The 21,931-nt window shown below is 41.1% G+C and overlaps 2 protein-coding genes across 6 annotated transcripts in view; both read left to right on the top strand.

Annotated features, from left to right (window-relative positions):
• polk (polymerase (DNA directed) kappa) overlaps positions 1 to 3,814 on the top strand; it is a 69,346-nt gene extending 65,532 nt beyond the window's left edge. For 3 of the 4 annotated variants that reach the window (XM_073048276.1, XM_073048275.1, XM_073048277.1), the window contains 2 exons: positions 350 to 401; positions 1,954 to 3,813. In XM_073048276.1, coding sequence (XP_072904377.1) covers positions 350 to 401; positions 1,954 to 2,038 — 137 coding nt within the window. In that variant the 3' untranslated portion in view covers positions 2,039 to 3,813. Of the gene's footprint in view, positions 1 to 349; positions 402 to 1,953 lie in introns of all 4 variants that reach the window. The other variant, XM_073048278.1, reaches the window with a different exon arrangement.
• A 5,733-nt stretch (positions 3,815 to 9,547) lies between these two features.
• Positions 9,548 to 21,931, top strand: part of LOC140729021 (ankyrin repeat and death domain-containing protein 1B-like) — a 73,946-nt gene continuing 61,562 nt past the window's right edge. For both annotated transcript variants that reach the window (XM_073048273.1, XM_073048272.1), the window contains exons 1-2: positions 9,548 to 9,855; positions 21,776 to 21,879. In XM_073048273.1, coding sequence (XP_072904374.1) covers positions 9,789 to 9,855; positions 21,776 to 21,879 — 171 coding nt within the window. In that variant the 5' untranslated portion in view covers positions 9,548 to 9,788. The remainder of the gene's footprint in view (positions 9,856 to 21,775; positions 21,880 to 21,931) is intronic.

Genomic DNA, 21,931 nt, shown 5'->3' with positions numbered 1-21,931 from the left:
CCCTAGAGTTGGATGACGTTATACAGTTAAGGACGATGTTAAAATTTGAGAGTTGCAGTGGGCAATGGTGTGATTCTGAATTTGATAAGTTCTCACAGGACACTATTATGTAAATTACACCATGGTCTTCAATCTTGTACATGGGATTGAATGGCAACAAAGCAGCTACTTATAACTGGGAAGGCTCAGCAACCAGCTTGAGGCCAATCTCCCAGAGAAAAATTGATCGCTGCTAGAAGAAATAGAAAAGTCCAGGGCTACATGACTGGTGAACTTGACAGTTAATTCTTTTGTTTTAGTTACTGTCTTTTGGGGGAGAATTAATAGTATTCCTTTGTTTTATTATTAGGTCCATCAGAAATTGGAAAGGGATCTTCAAATTCATTTGTTCGAACAAAAAGGTGAGAGAATTAGGTTACTTTGTAGTATTGCTATTTATGCATTGTGATAAAAATGAAACAGGCTCATGTCTGGGGTGACCATTAAATAGCAATCTATGCCTATCTCATTTCCTCTAGTATTCCATCAACTCCCCTCACATGCCTCATATTCTCCTAATAATTCACCTATTCTGGAGACAATTTTCAAAAGCCACAAAACCTACCAGTCAGCGTGTGCCTGTCATGTGGGCAGAAAGCAGAATATGTGAGGGGAAAACCCACATAGTCAAAATGAGAATGTATAAATTCCACTCAGATGGCAGCCGGTGTTCGCTTCAGATCTGTGGAACTGTGAGGAGGCACTTTTACTGCAGTATATTTATAATTTATTTTTATAGATTTTATTCATTATTTACTAAATTCTAACCTCAGCACATTATATAAGCCAGGCAGCACCTATGGAAAAAAGGAAATAGTCGAAGTTTTAGGCGAGACCCTTCCACAGGCCTCCGGCATTTTGTGTATGTTACTTTGGATTTCCAGCATCTGTGATTTTCTCGTGTTTGTATATATAATAATGTACCAACATCTGTAGTTTTGCCTTTGGAATACTTAAGGTCATTATTCTTTCTGAGTAATATAAATTCTTCACTGATTTTTAACGGTATTCATTATTTTAGGATAGCGTAACTATCGTTAAATCTGATGGTGTTTCTTTTTCTGCGTGATTGTCCAATCTCAAGGTCTTGAGAAAGGGATGTTTATCGCTTTTTAAAAATAGATAAGGAGAATCTAGTAGGAATCCTTTGTAATATCTGCTAAATAAGAAAAAATATCATACAGCATTTTGTGTGTGTTGCTTTTATTTCCAGCATCTGGAGATTTTCTCTTGTTTGAGGAAAGCATATTATTTGTTTCTAGTTTCAGGCAATAGAAGATAGATTATTATGAAAAGTGTTTTTAATGTATGAGAGCTGATAGGGCAACATTAAGGATGAACTTGCTTGCTGTTCATAGACTAGCACTGGGGTAATCTTTTATATCTTTTTTCTGTGTTCCTGTGGATTCCTTGCATCACCAGTCAGTGGCACCAGGCTACAATAAGACGTGTTTTCTCTGGTTCTCAAGATTGCATGTCTTTCAGCTGATGTCTGATTTTGCTTTACATAAGTTAAAATGTTAGTAACCTTAGAAGTTTACTAAGAGTTGTAGAGTGTATGTTCACCAATTCTCTCTGACAAAAGTTAAAGAGTAGTTTTCTGTACAAGAATTAAGAAGATCACAATATCAATGAATGATTTTTTTACTTTCCTCAATGCGAGCAATTATCAAAATAAATTTTAAACATTTAATTGCTCTGATTATTTTAATATAGATCATATTCCAGTGTATTCTGAAAAATAGATAAGTATATTCGTACCAACACTTAACAAATGGAAAATCAGCAGTCTTAGAATTTCAGTGTTGAATTCTGTTCAGCCCTCTTTGGAAATCCTGGTCAAAGTTAAATTGCTCAAGTTGTCTCTTGCTGCTTTGTTTTTTTTAATATACTTTAATATTTACTCATTTTCAGGACTGGATCAACAGCCCAGCAGCCAATAACTAAGAAAGCAAGGTGCAATAGTTCCATAAACACGATTGATAGATTCTTTAAATGAAAAGCTGCAATGTAACAAATATTTGATTTTATTTCACTTTGAATTACCTGTAATGGAAATGTAAGCAAGCACTTTTGTTTATGTATTTAATAAATTCTACAGATCAGCAACCTTACATTGATTAGGTTGCTAAAGAACTGTTCAGCACATAGTTAAGTCATACTTCAAATGGCCATACCTTCATCAATAATGTATAATTAATTTTATCAACTGAATTGTAATAAATGAATCTATGAAATGCTATTTACAAGAAACAGTACAAATTTGAAATAAAGAACATAATTGGGCTCTTATATCATGTAATATGCAAAGATTGTAAAAAAGATCTCTATTTCAGAGTAATATATTTTTTAATTCTATATGTTTGGTTTGTATGATTAATTGTTAATATTTTATAAGCTATTTATGAAAATATATAAAGCTGTACTCATTGAATTATTTTAATGGAAGTTTTAAGTATTTCTATCAGTGAAGCAGTACTTCTTGGTTGACGTGGTGAGATTTGGTTCTGTCCAGCCTTATTCATATATATCATTATTTGCATTAAAATCTGCATTATCTGCATTTGCATGTACAGTTTTTCTGGATCTGTTTTAATGTACCTAGTCATCTGGTGAAACATTTACTAGTGATGTGACATTTTGTCTAAAACATTTATTTGTAAGCATTAGCAGTTATACTGCAGAGGGCGAAGCCCTTTGATAAACCAGTTACTTGCTTTATTTTCTCAGTTTAAATGCTTTATTTAGCTCAATAAGCTGAGGAATAGCTTGCAAAACAGAAAATATTGCAAATTAGTGGTAGATGGCTATTTGACCTGTGCCTACCTTGCCATTCAGTACATTTGTGTCTGATCCCCTATGTCAATACCACATTCCCAGAAATCTTTCCATCTCTTTCAGTACATTCAGTCACAAATGTTTTGCACCATTTCCTGAGCTAATTACCCAGAGTATTAGGCCCCTCCTTCACCAACATCATCGTCAGACAGAAAAACAGCTTCCCTGGACCAAGCATGTCATTCCCTGTCAGAGTTATGCATGTTTCAATGTAATCCCTGCCCATTCTCATTTTTAGGGAAAACAGGTCTTGGTAGCTTAATCTCCCTGTCTGATTATCCCTCCATCCAAAAAACCATTCTGGGGTACATTCACTGCACCACCTCTATGGCAATATATTCTTATATAAGTAAGGACACCAGAACTGCACAAAATACTCCAGCTGCAGTGTCACCAAAGCGTTCTACAATTATTGTAAAATGGTTCTATGCTAGTTTATTTCTGTTTAATACTGATCACCCCAAAAATAGACAGTGTACCAATGCAAATAAAATTATTGTTGTTGCAAAATAGAAAAATAAATATATTGAAGATTGTTCAAGAGGAGAAAGTGAATATAAGATGTTATTAAATGTTCAAATGTGAAAGACTAACTTTTATATTGTAAATTTCACAGCTTCTAATAGCTTGACCTCCAATGTTCTTTATCTCCAGCACTACTTTCAAAATAAATGATATTTAGGAAGTTGGTAGCTGATGTGCATACTTGCACAAGCTCCCACAAAAGTGAAATGTAATATTCAGCTAATATTTTATTTTGTTGGTTTTATTAAGAAACTAACATTGATCAGGACATAAAGGATACCTCTTTGTTAAGGCAATGAGATCATATCCACTATCTGAGAGAACAGACGAGATTTGGTTTAACAATTCCTCAGAAGGAACCCACCACTTTCCGTATCTTGGAAGTCACCTGTCCTCCAATGTTGTCCTTAATGACGAGATCCAACATCGTCTTAAATGTGCTGGAACAGCTTTTGGACGTCTCTGAACAAGAGTCTTTCATGATCATGACATCCGAACAGACACCAAAATGTTAGTGTACAAAGCTATGGTAATCCCAATACTCCTGTATGCATCAGAAAGAACAAAGAACAATACAGCACAGTACAGGCCATTTGACCCACAATGTTGTGCCGACCCATAAACACTGCCCCACATATAACCCTCCACCTTAAATTCCTCCATATACCTGTCTAGTAGTCTCTTAAATTTCACTAGTGTATCTGCCTCCACCACTGACTCAGGCAGTGCATTCCACGCACCAACCACTCTCTGAGTAAAAAACCCTTCCTCTAATATTCCCCTTAAACTTTCCTCCTTAAAGCCATGTCCTCTTGTATTGAGCAGTGGTACCCTGGGGAAGAGGCGCTGGCTGTCCACACTATCTATTCCTCTTAATATCTTGAATACCTCTATCATGTCTCCTCTCATTCTCCTCCTCTCCAGAGAGTAAAGTCCTAGCTCCCTTAATCTCTGATCATAATGCGTACTCTCTAAACCAGGCAGCATCCTGGTAAATCTCCTCTGTACCCTTTCCAATGCTTCCACATCCTTCCTATAGTGAGGCGACCAGAACTGGACACAGTACTCCAAGTGTGGCCTAACCAGAGTTTTATAGAGCTGCATCATTACCCCGCAACTCTTAAACTATCCCTCGACTTACGAAAGCTAACACTCCATAAGCTTTCTTAACTACCCTATCTACTTTTGAGGCAACTTTCAGGGATCTGTGGACATGTACCCCCAGATCCCTCTGCTCCTCCACACTCCCAAGTATCCTGCCATTTACTTTATGCTCTGCCTTGGAATTTGTCTTTCCAAAGTGTACCACCTCACACTTCTCTGGTTTGAACTCCATCTGCCACTTCTCAGCCCACTTCAGCATCCTATCAATGTCTCTCTGCAATCTTCAACAATCCTCAACACTAACCACAACACCACCAACCTTGGTGTCGTCTGCAAACTTGCCAACCCACCCTTCTACCCCCACATCCAGGTTGTTAATAAAAATCACGAAAAGTAGAGGTCCCAGAACTGATCCTTGTGGGACACCACTAGTCACAACCCTACACTCAGAATGTACTCCCTCCACCATGACCCTCTGCTTTCTGCAGGCAAGCCAATTCTGAATCCACCTGACCAAACTTCCCTGGATCCCATGCCTTCTGATTTTCTGAATAAGCCTACCGTGTGGTAGGCTGGACAACATACAACATCTGAAGGCACTTGAAAAGTTCCATCAACGCTGTCTTCAAAACATCTTAAATATCAGCTGGGAAGATAAGAAGAACCAACGTCAGTGTGCTAAATGAAGCAAAAACAACGAGCATTAAAGCCTACGTCATCAAAAACCAACTAAGATGGAGCGGTCATGTTGTTCGGAGGAAAGATGAACGTCTGCCGAAAAAAATCTCCTACTCCAGCTTAAAGAAGGCAAACGTAAAAGATGCAGACAACAGAAGAGATTAAAATATACTGCGTATGTTAATCAAAATGGCTTCTTTGTTAAAAGTAAAACTGCTTCTTTGTTATGCTAACTGGAGAGAGAGTGCTTTTCTTGCAGAGCACTCTCGAAGCTTGTTTGGGTTTAAGTTGCTGATAACGGTATTGTATTCATTTGTTAACCAATTGGGTTGGATGTTATTTTCTCTTGTGAGTCTGGGAGCTGGGATTGCGTGGTCTTTTTGGGAGTCGGGAAGAAGACGGCGAGGAAGGTGGATAAGTGCGGCACTGCTGGTCGATCACCGAGGGTGGTCCCAGGTGCGGGGGTCATGGAGGTCGGAGAAGAGCGAAGAGTAGTTGGAGGATTTGATGACTGAGCTCCAACGATGTGCACTAATTGACAGAACTTTGATAAGTTTTGGCGCCTTTTCTTAATTTTCTTTCCCTTCATATATATTGTATTATTATTAATCACTTAGTTCTAGTAAGATTTATAATGTGTATTCTGTAAACGTACCTGGTGTGAGCTTGATATTGTGTGTGTGAGTTTGTATTAGCATGTATTTCACAGCATCCATGTATACGGGAGGCGCGGTTTGGCGGGTGGACGAATTTTCCCCTAGACATACACCAGCCGGTCCCGTAAGCATTACACAAAGATGTCTTAAAAGCCAACATGAAGAAATGTAACATCGATATCAACAACTGGGAAACCAATGCCAAGGACAGGAAATTCTAGCAAGCCATCATCTGAGAAGGAACAGCAACTTTCAAAGCCAACAGATGTGCAGAATTAGAAGAAAATGGAAAGAGAGGCAGCAACAACCAAAGCCCGATCTTCCATGTGGAACTACCTGTCCTGGATGCGGAAGAACTTTCAAAGCCAAGATTGGACTCATAAGCCACTTTGGAGCCCAAAAATAGATCAACAGAACGAAGATCATCATCCTCAACCTCGAGGGATTGCCATTGCGTGTGTGAAATGGAAGAGTCAGATGGAGCTATCATTGAAATAAGTTTTTCAGACATCTTCACTCCTCCATGTGAAGTTCGGAATGAGTACCTGGCCGAGTACTGAAGACTTGTGTTGACTGACTGGTGTGTTCACTGATATCATCAACCTCTCACTTCGACAATGTGTGGTACCCATCTACTTCAAGCAGGCTTCATTGACACCAGTGTCTAAGAAGAGCATGGTAAACTGCTTCAATGACTATCGCCCAGTTGCACTTACATCCACAGTGATGATGTGTTTTTAGAGGATAATGATGAAACATATCAACTCCTGTCTGAGTGGCAATTTGGATCCACTTCATTTTACTTACCAAAGCAACAGGTCCACAGCAGATGCCAATTCATTGGCTCTTCACACAACCCTGGAACATCTGGACAGCAAAGATACATACCTCAGAATGCTCTTTATCATTCACACCTCAGCATTTAATATCATCATCCTCTCAAAACTAATCAGTAAACTCTGAGACCTTGATCTCACTACCCCCATGTGCAATTGGACATTGGATTTCCTCACTTGCAGACCCCAGTCAATTTGGATTGGCAAAAACATCTCCACAATCTCCATCAACACAGATGCACAATGGGGCTGTGTGCTTAGCCCCCTGCTGTAATTGCTTTACACTTAAGAATATGTGGCTAAGTTCAGCTCCAACACCATATTCAACTTCTCCTTTACATTTGTGTACTGGAAATGACACTAAACAAGCTTGAATCTTGAATTTTAAGGGGAACACCACTCAAAGGATGGAACAAGCTGCCAGCGGAAGTAATGGATATGGGTGTGATTCCAACATTTAAGAGAATTTTGAATAACTACGCAGATAGGAGGGTTATGAAGTTAGATCGATGGGACCAGGCAGAATAATAGTTCAGCATAGACTTGATGGGCCTGTTTTTTTTTGCTGTGAGGAGCAGTCTGACTTCCTAATTTATGGGTTTTGCTGTTAAAAATATGCTAGTAAAGTATCTCTCAGATAATTTCACAACTTCTGCTTCTGCTCACACCATCAGCATGTTGTACTTGTCAGTGTTTACCCCCAAATTCTGGAAGCTATAGGTGAGGTCGAGGAGGGATCCTCATATGACATTGAACAGTTTCTGACTTAATTGTCAGGTTTAGAAAGGTTGCAAACCTCTGAATGATAAGGAAAGATTAGGGAACACTAACTCCACTCTTCACTTGGAATACTATCTCCATGTAAATAACACTCGGTTTCATCAGAGAGGCAAGTGGAAGATGATCCAACAATAGCTGTGATCTATGCACTAGCACCTATTAGACTAAGTTATCATTCAAACCTGATTCCAGAAATGTATCTGTATAACGTGCCACAACAGAGCCAATGACTGATGAATTGGTCGCCATTAAAATTTGGTCTGTCATTTCCATCAACCCATGTCCAAAACAATGAAGGCAACGTAAATGCTTTAAGAAAAATCAATGAGTAGCCAGCAAAATCCCACATAACCTAACTTAAGCTAAGTTATCTCACTTGGTCGAGTCATTGAATATATTTAAAATGGAGGTTAATATGTTCTTGATTTGTAAGGGTGTCAAAGGTTATGGAGGGAAGGCAGGAGAGTGGGCTTCAGAAGGATAATAAATTAGCCATGATTAAATGGAGGAACAGACTCGATGGGACGAATGACCTAATTCTGTTCCCGTGTGTTTTGGTCTTATGGTCTAACTCTCAACAAAAGCTAACATCTAACAATCTGAGGACACCACACCAAATTCAGTGCTTGTTCACCCTAGATGTTTACTTTCATTGGGAAGAGTCTCCTGGCTTCTCTACCAGTAAACTTGTGATCCAAGTCTATCCATGAAATTTTAACTGGATAAATCAAATGCTTAATTTTAAGCTGGGCTTAATTTGTTGAGCATTAGGGTAGGAGGTGAGGATACTTTTATCTGGGGGCATGTACTTGGCTCAGCTCTTATATCTAATAATTAATCGAATTGTAGAGATTGTTCCAGGTATTCCCAATTTGTTTTGGCTCCATGCAATGCTTTAAAGTGAAGATCTGGCTGCATTTATTATCATTCCAGGTATTCAAAGTGAACATTGAAAGACTGGGAATTCAGGGCTGTGGTAAGCTGTTAGAGGACTTGATGCCTCAGGAGATCAGCCAGGATCATATTGAATTGTGGGGCTGGCTTGAGAGACCAAGTGGTATAATCCTGCTCCAATTTTCTTGCATTTCTGTATCTTTTCCACTGCTTACTTATTAATTGGTCATTGATAGTCAAAAGGTCAAATATAATAGCTTCAAATGCATTTGGAGAAGAAAATGCACCAATCTAAAACTTATGGTCGTATCAAATCATTGAATATATTTAAAATGGAGGTTAATAAGTTCTCGATTAATCAAGGGGTCAAAGGTTATGGGGAGAAAGCAGACGAGTGGGTTGAGCGGGATCATATCAGCCATGATAGAATGATGAAGTTGACGTGAATGGTGTAAATTCTGCTCCTATATCTTGTGGTCTAATCAACTTAAGAGCTCCTTACTTTCTCTAACCCGCCACTGTAAGCAGTTTGTGTAAGGACTGCGTATGCTTTGGTTTTCTCACACAGTCTAAAAACTTATTGGTTGGTGGGTTAATTGGTCATTAAATTGCCCCGTATTCGGGGGATTGCTGGGCGGCGGGTTCGAGGGGACGGAAGGGACTCTTCTTCGTGGTATATTAATAAATAAATAAATAGATAACTGAAGACTATCCAATTCATAAAACCCTTGAGATGCGGGTGGTAGTTCTCACAACAGTCCAGTTGCAGGTTCTCAATATAAAATGTCAGCTGCCTATTTCCCTCCACAGGTGCCACCTGACCTCTGAATTCTTCCAGTAGTTTGTTGCTCTAGTTTCCAGCATTCACAGTCTCTTGGGTCTCTATTCTAGTGCTCCACAAAAGTTCCTTCAAGGAATGCCCACTTTGAAGAAGCTTTCCTCCTCTACAAGTCCAAATGAAAGATGTGGACCGAAAATGTTGACTGTCCATTTCTTTCTACAGATGCCTAGAGGCCCGATCAGTTCCTCCAGCAGTTTATTTTTTCCCGCAGATAATAGCATCTGGTCTTCAGTTTACACATCCCGTCTGGAAAGCCAGTGTGACAGGAACGCCCATAAAGCCATTCATTGGTAAAGCTCAAACTGACGTTTGCAGGCTCGGCTGCAGCCGCGCCTTCTGCAGTTTCCAGAAGCAAAACTCACCTGGGTCAACAGGTTCCAGGGCTGCGGAGGCCGATCGAGCATCGCGAAACATTCCCTCGGATTTTTCTTTTGGTGATGGAATAAGACGAGACCCAAACTCATTCCGCTTAAACGCTACCATTGGGAAGGATAACATTATCTTGATTTTTTTCCTAAGAAAAAAATAACTTACGGGGTTCAAGTTCATACACAGCAAAAGAACTGTTCTTGAAATCTGCGATCTGGAGCTGGAAGAATGAAAGAAATAACCAACAGTATTTTGAAGGATTCTTCGAGGGATGAAAAGTCCCAGCTGGAGATCTGTGAGTACAAATACAGCGGGAATGTGAATATACGGAGAACAATCATACTATGAATGATTCATTGAGAAAAGCCAATCTAAACAAGAGCCCACATAGCCAATATTTGCATGGGAACTTCTGCCGATCTTTGGATTTTTAAAACACTACATAATACCGTAAAATTCAGAATTGGACTATTCGGCCCGACACAATCCCACAAAACACAGAATTGGACCATTCGATCATGGCTGATTTTCCCCCTCTTAGTCCCTTCCTCTTACCTTCTCCCCGTAACTTTTGATTCCATATCTTATCAAGAACCTATCATCAACTTCCATGTACACTTTGGGATTTAGTCAGTCTGGCTATGCTACAAACCTGTCAATGTCCACTTTTAGTGATAGTTGAGGTTCAAGTATTAGTTAAGACAAATAAGAATACAGTACTGTATTGGCTAAATACATCAATAAATAACAGCGACAACATAGAACAGTCCATCCAGCTTTAAAAGCAGATGATGTGAACCTCAGTAGTACAATCGTCCACCTCTGTGTTGAGAATAGTTTATGCCAAGGTCGGCAGACAATACTGTAAATATGCTTTGAATCATTGAAAACAACCGTAGGAGTCTAGTGCGCCATTCAACTCGATGGCATTTGATCAAAGGTCATGGAGTCATAGATCCTTCACTTCAACATCTTGTTGTTATCTCTCCATATCACCTGCACTTCTTCCAAACTGGTTTACTGCATTGGGTTCTCATGTTATAGTTTCCTCTACAATGGCAAAACCAAGTGTAAATCAGCGAACTGGTGTTGCGGAGCACCTGCATTCTGTCTGCCACTGCCATCTTGAACTTTCAGTGGCATGTCGTTTTAACTCTCCTCCCCACTCCCTCAATGACCTGTCTGCCATCCTCTGACTCCATTGTTATGAGAGGCAAGCACAATTTGGAAGGACAACGGTCATTCTTCTTGTGCAGTTTACAACCCAATGGTATGAACATTAAATTTTCCAATTACAGGTAACCCACACTCCCGGTTTTCTTCCCCTCGACCAAGATTTTTAATTGAGATCCAAGTGGGATGTTGCATTTTAGGAAGACAACTGAGGATAGGACTTTCACAGTGAACACGGAAGGAGCTAAGAATTCAAGTACTTGGTTCCTCAAAACAAGTGCATGGCATTTCAGATAGACCGTGATGATGAAGAAGCCTTTTTATTTTGTCATGATTGCATTCATAGGTCTAGTTGGGATGTGAGGCTACATTTGGAGTATTGTCTGCAATAGGAAATATGCCATTAAGTTTGAAAGAGTACAACGGAGATTCTGCCGGCATTGAATGGGCTGAATTATGAAGAGGGGTTCAGTTGGTAGAGACTTCAGGTGACGGGTGGTCTTGTTGGGTGCCGTTCATGGCGAGCCTGTGGATAGTGTAGTTACCGCTAGGGTTTTCGTGGTAAGTTACGGAAGTAGATTGCCAGGCCTTTACTTCCCTCTGGTTGGGACCCGGCCGGATTCAAACTCAGTACCATCCGCCTCGGAGTCGATTGCTGATGCCGCTACACCACCGGCCGGCCCAAGGAGGGCTGATCTTACCGAAGTGTGTAAAACCATGATAGAGTGAATATGCAGTTTTCCCTGAGGTTGGGGAATCAAGAAGTAGAATACACAGGTTTAAGATGAGCAGGCAGAGGTTTAATAGTGACCTGATGGGCAACTTTTTTCACCCAAAGGACAATCAGCATGTGGAATTAAGTTGCCAGAGGAAGTGGTTGAAACAGGTACACTAACAAAATTTAAGAAACTTCGACAAGTACGTGGATAGGAACGGTTTAGAGTGATATGGGACCAACACAGGCAAATGGAAAAAGCTTAGATGGGAATCTTGATAGGCATGGACAAGTTGGGATGAGCTGCCTGTTTCTATGAGTCATAAATCTGATACTAAAGGGGGAGGGGAGAGGAGGAGGAAAGAAAAAAAGTTCTCCCCTTCCTAGGGACAGATGTATGTATGCACACCAAACTTCTGAATTTAGTAATATTATAGAAGTGTGTTTATTTAATAATGCTTACAGGTTTATAAATAACCTGTAAGTAAAATACACGTGTATATTCAGTGGAGAAAGAACATTGGAAAAATTGACACCCATGCAAGTTAACACTGAAATCATAAACACAGAAGTTTCTGCAGATGCTGGAATTCGTAAGCAAATTGCTGGAGGAACTCAGCAGACCAGGTAGTATCTATAGAGAGGAATAAACAGTCGATGTTTGGGATCAGACCCTTCCTCAGGATTGCAGAGGAAGGGGCAGAAGCCAGAAAAAGGAGGGGGAGGGGAAGGAGTGGAAGCAGGCAGGTGATAGATGAAAGCAGGTGAGGGGCTGGGTAGGGGAGGAGGATAAATGAAGGTGGAAGAGGTAAAGGGCTGAAGAAGAAGGAATGTAATAGGAAGACAAAGATAAGGAAGGAGGTGGAGGACCAGAGCGAGGTGATGGGCAGGTGAGGAGAAGACCAAGGATGAAAGGGTAACCAAAATGGGGAGTGGCAAAAAAGAGGAGAGAAGGTATAGAAATGACTGGATGTTAGAGAAATCGATGTTCATGCCAATAGACTGGAGGCTACCCCAACACCAGAGTTTGGCCTCATCAGTGCAGTAGAGGAAGCTGTGGACAGATGTGTCAGAATGAATACAGTGGCACTGGAGACTATAGATGACCTTGACAGAGTTGTAGGTGAAATGCCTCACCTGGAAGGAATGGGTCCCTGAATGCTGTAGGTCTAGGAAGCCTCTAGTCTCCCTTTGGTTCCCCTCCTCCTTCCATATCTGCCCAGGTCCACTGTGCTCCCCTATTAGATTCATTCTTCTTCAACCCTTTACCTCTGCCACCTATCCACTCTCAGCTTCTTAATTCATCCACTGCCCCTACCCACCCACCTTCCCCCTCACATGGCCTCACCTGTCACATTCTTCCCATTCCCCCACCTTCCTATTCGGGCTTCTACCCTCGTACTTTCACTTCCTGGTGAAGGTTTTAGACCCGAAACATCAACTGTTTCTTCCTCTCCATAGATACTGTCTGGCTTGCCAAGTTCCTCCAGCATTCTGTGTGTGTAACACTAAAATCACACTTATTTAGTTTTGGGATAGTTTATTGTTAACAAAGTCCATTGTTCACAGAGGAGAGGTGTGAGCTCATGGTCCTCTCTTAAGAGCTGAATGAATCAGCCATTATATACTAGCAGTTCCAGAACATAAATACCATGTGACTAAACCATAATATATTTTGAAAGTAGTTTTACAATTTTGTGAAAAATAAATCCTTTATAAGTATTCAAGGTTTTTTTAAGTTTCATTAGCTTAAATGGTAGCGATGTCTTCATGCCAGCAGACTCAGAATAAAATGAAAGTTTGAAGTTCAAAGTAAATATATTATCGAAGTATGTATACAGTATGACTAATATACATTACCCTGAGATTCATTTATATTCACAACAAGGAAATACAATAAAATCATTGAAAAACTATACACAAAGACTGAGAAACAGTGTGCAAAAGACAACATCTAAGTAAATAATAATGAAGACGTGTAGTGATAGAATGTGAGTCCATAGGTTGTGGAATCAGTTCAGAGTTGTAGTAAGTGAAGTTATCAACACTTCACTGAGGAACCTGATGGTTGTAGGTTAATGACTTCCTGAAAATTTGGTGATGTGGGCCCTAAAGCTTCTGTTCCTCCTCCTTGTACCTAAAATGGTCACAGCCTTACTTTCAGATGGGACTGCCTTATTTTTTGAGTTAAAAAACAGTTGTTATACTGAAAAGGTGATTTAAATTGCTCCTGCTAACACCTAAAGGGCGATTGAATCATCACAACTCCATTATCAACATACTGCACTTTTCTGCAGATTATCTCCAGCCCAGCTTTCTGGCTGGTTATTTATTGCTCTTCACGTTCAATTTTTCACTTTGTAAATTTCACATTGCTATGACCATTAGATATTTTCCAGGTTCTAAAGATGGTGAGTAAATGTGACACAAAAAATGAGAGTGGAATGTAATTTTCAATCTGAGGCACCCCCATCATCAACATCCTTAATCTTGTAAACCTGCAATAAAGAATTTACATAAGCATTCATTGTATTGTCTTTTGAACACCATGCATTCAGTAATCTCTAGTTTTGTTCTAGAATTGCAGTGCAATTACTAAAACCCAATCTATGTTCATTCTCAAGTGCTGTATATTTTCCATCATTACATTTTCTTTCTTTTCAGAATTGGAGAAGATGTTGCATCTGAATGTATCTATACTGATAAATGGCTTATTAAATATGTTGAAGCTACAGGAGACCCTTGAGCCAAAATATAACCATCTACTCTCTGATCTGATATGCCCCATATTTTAATAACATGGTGTGAGAATCCTGAGAGGCTTTCTACATGGATAGGTGCCGAAAGGTCTCGGCCCAAAACATCAACTGTACTCTTTTCCCATTAATGCTGCCTGGCCTGTTGAGTTCTCCAGCATTTTGTGTGTGTTGCTCGGATTTCCGGCATCAGCAGATTTTCTCTTGTCCAATCAATAGGTTGTGGTTATCTTCTACAATATTTGCATACTGTACAAAATGGAAAAAAAAAACACATGATCTTCCATTGCATACCTTATTTTAGAATAGTGAGGTTAGTAGTCTGTCTTTATAAATAAATAAAAAAGTTCTAGCAAAGTAATGCAGTCAAGAAATCAATGCTGGAAAGAGAATGGTTGTAAGCCATTAACATCTTGTTGTATGATGTCCTTTGTTTTCCAGAGCAGTGCTTGCACACTACTCATTTACGTCATGGAAACATATGACAAGACAAAGTCTGTTCTGCCATTCCACAACTTTAACTGATCTTCTATCTTAATACAATACTCCTGCTCTCCATGATGCCTATAGTGCCCAGAAATTTGACATAGAATAGCACAGCACATTATAGGCCCTTCGGCCCACAATGTTGTGCTGACCCTCAAACCCTGCCTCACATATAACCCCCCACCTTAAATTCCTCCATATACTTGTCTAGTAGTCTCTTAAACTTCATTAGTGTATCTACCTCCACCACCACTGACTCAGGCAGTGCATTCCACGCACCAACCACTCTCTGAGTAAAAAACCTTCCTCTAATATCCCCATTGAACTTCCCTCCCCTTAACTTAAAGCCATGTCCTCTTGTACTGAGCAGTGGTGCCCTGGGGAAGAGGTGCTGGCTGTCCACTCTGTCTATTCCTCTTAATATCTTGTACACTTCTATCATGTCTCCTCTCATCCTCCTTCTCTCCAAAGAGTAAAGCCCTAGCTCCCTTAATCTCTGATAATAATCCATACTCTCTAAACCAGGCAGCATCCTGGTAAATCTCCTCTGTACCCTTTCCAATGCTTCCACATCCTTCCTATAGTGAGGTGACCAGAACTGGACACAGTACTCCAAGTGTGGCCTAACTAGAGTTTTATAGAGCTGCATCATTACGTTGCGTCTCTTAAACTCTATCCCTCGACTTATGAAAGCTAACACCCCATAAGCTTTCTTAACTACCCTATCTACCTGTGAGGCAACTTTCAGGGATCTGTGGACATGTACCCCCAGATCCCTCTGCTCCTCCACACTCCCAAGTATCCTGCCATTTACTTTGAACTCGGCCTTGGAGTTTGCCCTTCCAAAGTGTACCACCTCACACTTCTCTGGGTTGAACTCCATCTGCCACTGCTCAGCCCACTTCTGCATCCTATCAATGTCTCTCTGCAATCTTCGACAATCCTCTACACTATCTACAACACCACCAACCTTTGTGTCGTCTGCAAACTTGCCAACCCACATTTCTACCCCCACATCCAGGTCGTTAATAAAAATCACTAAAAGTAGAGGTCCCAGAACAGATCCTTGTGGGACACCACTAGTCACAACCCTCCAATCTGAATGTACTCCCTCCACCACAACCCTCTGCCTTCTGCAGGCAAGCCAATTCTGAATCCACCTGGCCAAAGTTCCCTGGATCCCATTCCTTCTGACTTTCTGAATAAGCCTACCATGTGGAACCTTGTCAAATGCCTTACTAAAATCCATGTAGATCACATCCACTGCACTACCCTCATCTATATGCTTGGTCACCTCCTCAAAGAACTCTATCAGGCTTGTTAGACACGATCTGCCCTTCACAAAGCCATGCTGACTATCCCTGATCAGACCATGATTCTCTAAATGTCCATAGATCCTATCTCTAAGGATCTTTTCTAACAGCTTTCCTACCACAGACGTAAGGCTCACTGGTCTATAATTACCCGGACTATCCCTACTACCTTTTTTGAACAAGGGGACAACATTTGCCTCCATCCAATCCTCCGGTACCATTCCTGTGGACAACGAGGACATAAAGATCTTAGCCAGAGGTGCACCTTGTGGAGCAGCCTGGGGAATATTCCGTCAGGCCCCGGGGACTTATCCGTCCTAATGTATTTTAGCAACTCCAACACCTCCTCTCCCTTAATATCAACATGTTCCAGAACATCAACCTCACTCATATTTTCCTCACAGTCATCAAGTTCCCTCTCATTGGTGAATACTGAAGAGAAGTATTCATTGAGGACCTCGCTCACTTCCACAGCCTCCAGGCACATCTTCCCACTTTTATCTCTAATCGGTCCTACCTTTACTCCTGTCATCCTTTTGTTCTTCACATAATTGAAGAATGTCTTGGAGTTTTCCTTTACCCTACTCGCCAAGACCTTCTCATGACCCCTTCTTGCTCTTCTCAGCCCCTTCTTAAGTTCCTTTCTTGCTACCCTATGTTCCTCAATAGACCCATCTGATCCTTGCTTCCTAAACCTCATGTATGCTGTCTTCTTCCACCTGACTAGATTTTCCACTTCACTTGTCACCCATGGTTCCTTCACCCTGCCATTCTTTATCTTCCTCACCGGGACAAATTTATCCCTAACATCCTGCAAGATATCCCTAAACATCGACCACATGTCCATAGTACATTTCCCTGCAAAAACATCATCCTAATTCACACCCGCAAGTTCTAGCCTTATAGCCTCATAATTTGCCCTTCCCCAATTAAAAATTTTCCTGTCCTCTCTGATTCTATCCTTTTCCATGATAATGCTAAAGGTCAGGGAGCGGTGATCACTGTCCCCCAGATGCTCACCCACTGACAGATCTTTGACCTGACCCAGTTCGTTACCTAATACTAGATCTAGTATGGCATTCCCCCTAGTCGGCCTGTCAACATACTGTGACAGGAATCCATCCTGGACACACTTAACAAACTCTGCCCCATCTAAACCCTTGGAACTAATCAAGTGCCAATCAATATTAGGGAAGTTAAAGTCACCCATGATAACAACCCTGTTATTTTTGCACCTTTCCAAAATCTGCCTCCCAATCTGCTCCTCAGTATCTCTTCTGCTACCAGGGGGCCTATAGAATACCCCCAGTTGAGTAACTGTTCCCTTTCTGTTCCTGACTTCCACCCATACTGACTCAAAAGAGGATCCTGCTACATTACCCACCCTTTCTGCAGCTGTAATAGTATCCCTGACCAGTAATGCCACCCCTCCTCCCCTCCCCCCCTCTATCCCTTTTAAAGCACTGAAATCCAGGAATATTGAGAATCCATTCTTGCCCTGGTGCCAGCCAAGTCTCTGTAATGGCCACTACATCATAATTCCATGTATGTTTCCAAGCTCTCAGTTCATCACCCTTGTTCCTGATGCTTCTTGCATTGAAGTACACACACTTTAGCCCTTCTACCTTACTACCTTTATACCCTTTATTCTGCTGCTCTTCCCTCAAAGCCTCTCTATATGTTAGATCTGGCTTTACTCCATGCACTTCTTTCGCTGCTCTATAGCTCCGGGTCCCATCCCCCTTGCAAATTAGTTTAAACCCTCCCGAAACATGCTAGCAAACCTACCAGCAAGGATATTGCTCCCCCTCGAGTTCAGGTGCAACCCATCCAATCTGTACAGGTCCCACCTTCCTAGTTCCCGAAACTCACACTTCAGGACCTCATCCCTCTTCCTGCCTATGTAATTGGTCCCAACATGTATCACGACATCTTAAATACATTCAGCAACTTGACCTCCATGGCTTTCTAGCGAGGAAAATTCCAAACCTACACCCTCTGAGCACTGAAATTACTCTGCACCCCAGTCTTAAAATCTCCTATCTTGTTTTCTGAAATACCTTCTAGACCTCTCCCTCCCCACCAAACCAAGCCAGAGAAAAGAACCTCCCAGCATTCTCCCAGTCAAAATTTGTCCATTTCAATGAGATCACTTCTCAGCTGAATGTCTCCACTCTCGCCTCATTGGAGAGATTTAGTGTATTTTACCTGCACTCGATATCTTGCTTTCCATCAGACCCAGTGACCATTTTAATGACGGGTCAAATCAAGACAGCACACTGAAGAAATCTTAAGCTTTTACAGCTCTGCCACAACTTGGTTTATACAGACTGAGTTTATAGTGTACTTCAGGAAGCACTTCAAGTGAGACCTCAAAAATGCTTTGCTGACACAAATAGCCTCTAGTACTTTATAATATTTGTGTTACAATAGTTACTTTTGAATTATACATTCACAATTAATCATCTAAAGCCAGTTTTCTCTGCGGATTATGATAATTAATCTTTGATTTACGCTGGACCCGTGTGGGCCTGGTTTTCTGTCTTTGCTTATCCTGTGACCTTGCTTTTCAGTTCATATTCCAACATTCTTATTTATAATTCCCGGAGATTACTTGTCTCCTCACGCAACAGTCCTGCTATCTCAGGAGCTAGTCAAGCAAACCTTTGCTACAGTTCCTCCATGGGCATTGTAAGCAGTCAGCCTTTCATAAGTAATTAACATACAATATTCCACCATTGCAAGAATACATAAATAAGTACTGAAATTACTTTTGCAAATATGGTGTGTTTTATTTGGTTGGAATTGTGTACAAAGGACATAAGTTATTTGAATGCAGAGAATGTCAAAAGTTGTTTAGTAGTTACAAAGGGATTTCTCTTTCATTCTTTGTGTGAAGTTATACCACACACTGGTTGTGTCATCTACATTACGATAATGAGTGCCCTTTAGAAGTGATTACATAGTACCTTTGGATCTGGAAGATGGTATTAATGCAATGTTTGCTTTCAGGTATTGCCACACTTGGTAATAAGTGTTTAGTAATTAATATTTGACAAATGATACTGATTTGTCGTCACTACCTCCTCCCATAGATGCTGTCTGGCCTGCTGAGTTCTGCAGCATTTTGTGTTTTTATTTATTTCCAGCATCTGCAGATTCACTCGTGTTGCCTGATAACTGTTAATGGTAAACAGTAGCATGGATATTGGGTGCAAGTTGAATAGGGAGTTAACATTGGCATGTGGTAAAGGTAATGTCGCAGTAGTTATGGGGGATTTCAACATGCAGGTGAACTGGGAGAATCAGGTTGGTGCTGGACCACAGGATAGGGAGTTTGTAGAGTGCCTACGGGATGCATTCTTGGAACAGCTTGTACGAGAGCCGACCAGGGACAAGGCTATTCTGGATTTAGTGTTATGTAATGAACAGGATTTGATAAGCGATCTCACAGCAAAGGAGCCATTAGGAGGTAGTGATCATAATATGATAAGTTTTTATCTGCAATTTGAGAAGGATAAGGGCAGCTCGGAGGTGTCAGTGTTGCAGTTGAACAGGGGAAACTATAGAACCATGAGGGAGGAGCTGGCCAAAGTTGACTGGATGGATAGCCTAGCAGAAAAGACAGTGGAACAGCAATGGCAGGTATTCTTGGGAATAATGGACAAGGTGCAAAATCAGTTCATCCCCCAGAGAAGGAAGGATTCAAAGGGGCAAAAGGGGCCACAGTGGTTGACAAAGGAAGTCAGAGATTGCATAGCATTAAAAAAAAGGAAGTATGACAGAGCTAAGGTGAGTGGGAGGACAGATGATTGGGAAGTTTTTAAGGAACAACAGAACTTAACTAAAAAGGCAATATGGGGAGAAAAAATGAGGTACGAACGCAAGCTAGCCAGGAATATCAAGGAAGATAGCAAAAGCTTTTATAGGTATGTGAAGAGAAAGAAGATAGTTAAGAACAATGTTGGGCCCTTGAAGAATGAATTGGGTGAAATTGTTATGGGAAACAGAGAAATGGCAGAAGAATTTAATGAGTACTTTAGATCTGTTTTCACTAAGGAAGACACAAGCAATCTCCCAGATGTATGGATGGGCCAAGGATATAGGGTAACAGAGGAAATGAAACAGATTGACATTAGGAAGGAAACAGTGATGAGTAGACTGATGGGACTGAAGGCTGACAAATCCCCAGGTCCAGATGGTCTGCATCCTAGGGTACTAAAGGAGGTGGCCCTGGAAATTGCGGATGCATTGGTAATTATTTTCCAATGTTCCTTAGATTCAGGATCAGTTCCTGAGGATTGGAGAATGGCTAATGTTATCCCACTTTTTAAGAAAGGAGGGAGGGAGAAAACAGAGAACTATCGACCTGTCAGCCTGACATCGGTGGTGGAGAAGATGCTAGAGTCCATTATTAAGGATGAAATAGTGGCATATCTAGATAGCAGTGATAGGATTGGGCTGAGCCAGCATGGATTTACCAAGGGTAAATCATGCTTGACTAATCTGTTGGGAGTTTTTTGAGGATGTAACCAGGAGATCCAGTGGATGTAGTGTTCCTCGATTTTCAGAAGGCATGTGATAAGGTCCCTTATAGGAGATTAGTGGGTAAAATCAAAGTTCAGGGCATCGGGGGGAAGACATTGACATGGATAGAAAACTGGTTGGCAGATAGAAAGCAAAGGGTAGCGGTGAATGGGTGTTTCTTGGAATGGCAGGTGGTGACTAGTGGGGTGCCACAGATCTCGGTATTGGGACCACAGCTGTTTACAATTTACGTCAACGATTTAGATGAAGGCATTGAGAATAACATCAGCAAATTTGCTGATGATACTAAGCTGGGTGGCAGTGTGACATGTGATGAGGATGTTAGGAGAATTCAGGGTGACTTGGATAGGCTGGGTGAGTGGGCAGATACTTGGCAGATGACGTTTAATGTGAATAAGTGTGAGGTTATCCACTTTGGGAGTAAGAACAGGAAGGCAGATTATTATCTGAATGGGGTAGAGTTAGGTAAGGGAGAAATACAAAGAGATCTAGGAGTCCTTGTTCATCAGTCACTGAAGGTGAATGAGCAAGTGCACCAGGCAGTGAAGAAGGCTAATGGAATGTTAGCCTTTATTACAAAGGGAATTGAGTACAAGAGCAAGGAAATCCTCTTGCATTTGTACAGAGCCCTGGTGAGACCACACCTGGAGTATTGTGTATAGTTTTGGTCTCCAGGGTTAAGGAAGGACATCCTGGCTGTAGAGGAAGTGCAGCGTAGATTCACAAGGTTAATTCCTGGGATGTCTGGACTGTCTTACGCAGAGAAGTTAGAGAGACTGGGCTTGTACACGCTGGAATTAAGGAGATTGAGAGAGGATCTGATTGAAACATATAAGATTATTAAGGGATTGGACAAGATAGAGGCAGGAAATATGTTCCAGATGCTGGGAGAGTCCAGTACCAGAGGGCATGGTTTGAAAATAAGGGGTAGAGTCATTTAGGACAGAGTTAAGGAAAAACTTCTTCTCCCAGAGAGTTGTGGGGGTCTGGAATGCACTGCCTCGGAAGGTAGTGGAGGCCAATTCTCTGGATGCTTTCAAGAAGAAGCTAGATAGGTATCTTATGGATAGGGGAATCAAGGGATATGGGGACGAGGCAGGAACTGGGTATTGATAGTAGATGATCAGCCATGATCTCAAAATGGCGGTGCAGGCTCGAAGGGCTGAATGGTCTACTTCTGCACCTATTGTCTATTGTCTATTAATGTTTCTTTTTCCATTGCAGTGTTGCCTGATGAGAAGATATTCCACAATGCAGCAAAAGCTGGTGAAGTAAGTACTCTGGAACAGTGCTTAAGCCGAAATGTCCAGATTAACATTAGAACTGAGGTAAGTAATTATGCTGGTCTTGCATAGAATATTCTTCAGCAGTGACTTTGCT

The sequence above is a fragment of the Hemitrygon akajei genome, chromosome 6 (assembly GCF_048418815.1).
Source record: "Hemitrygon akajei chromosome 6, sHemAka1.3, whole genome shotgun sequence".
In the NCBI taxonomy this organism is placed as follows: domain Eukaryota; kingdom Metazoa; phylum Chordata; class Chondrichthyes; order Myliobatiformes; family Dasyatidae; genus Hemitrygon; species Hemitrygon akajei.
This window is presented reverse-complemented; position numbering and strand designations above follow the sequence as displayed.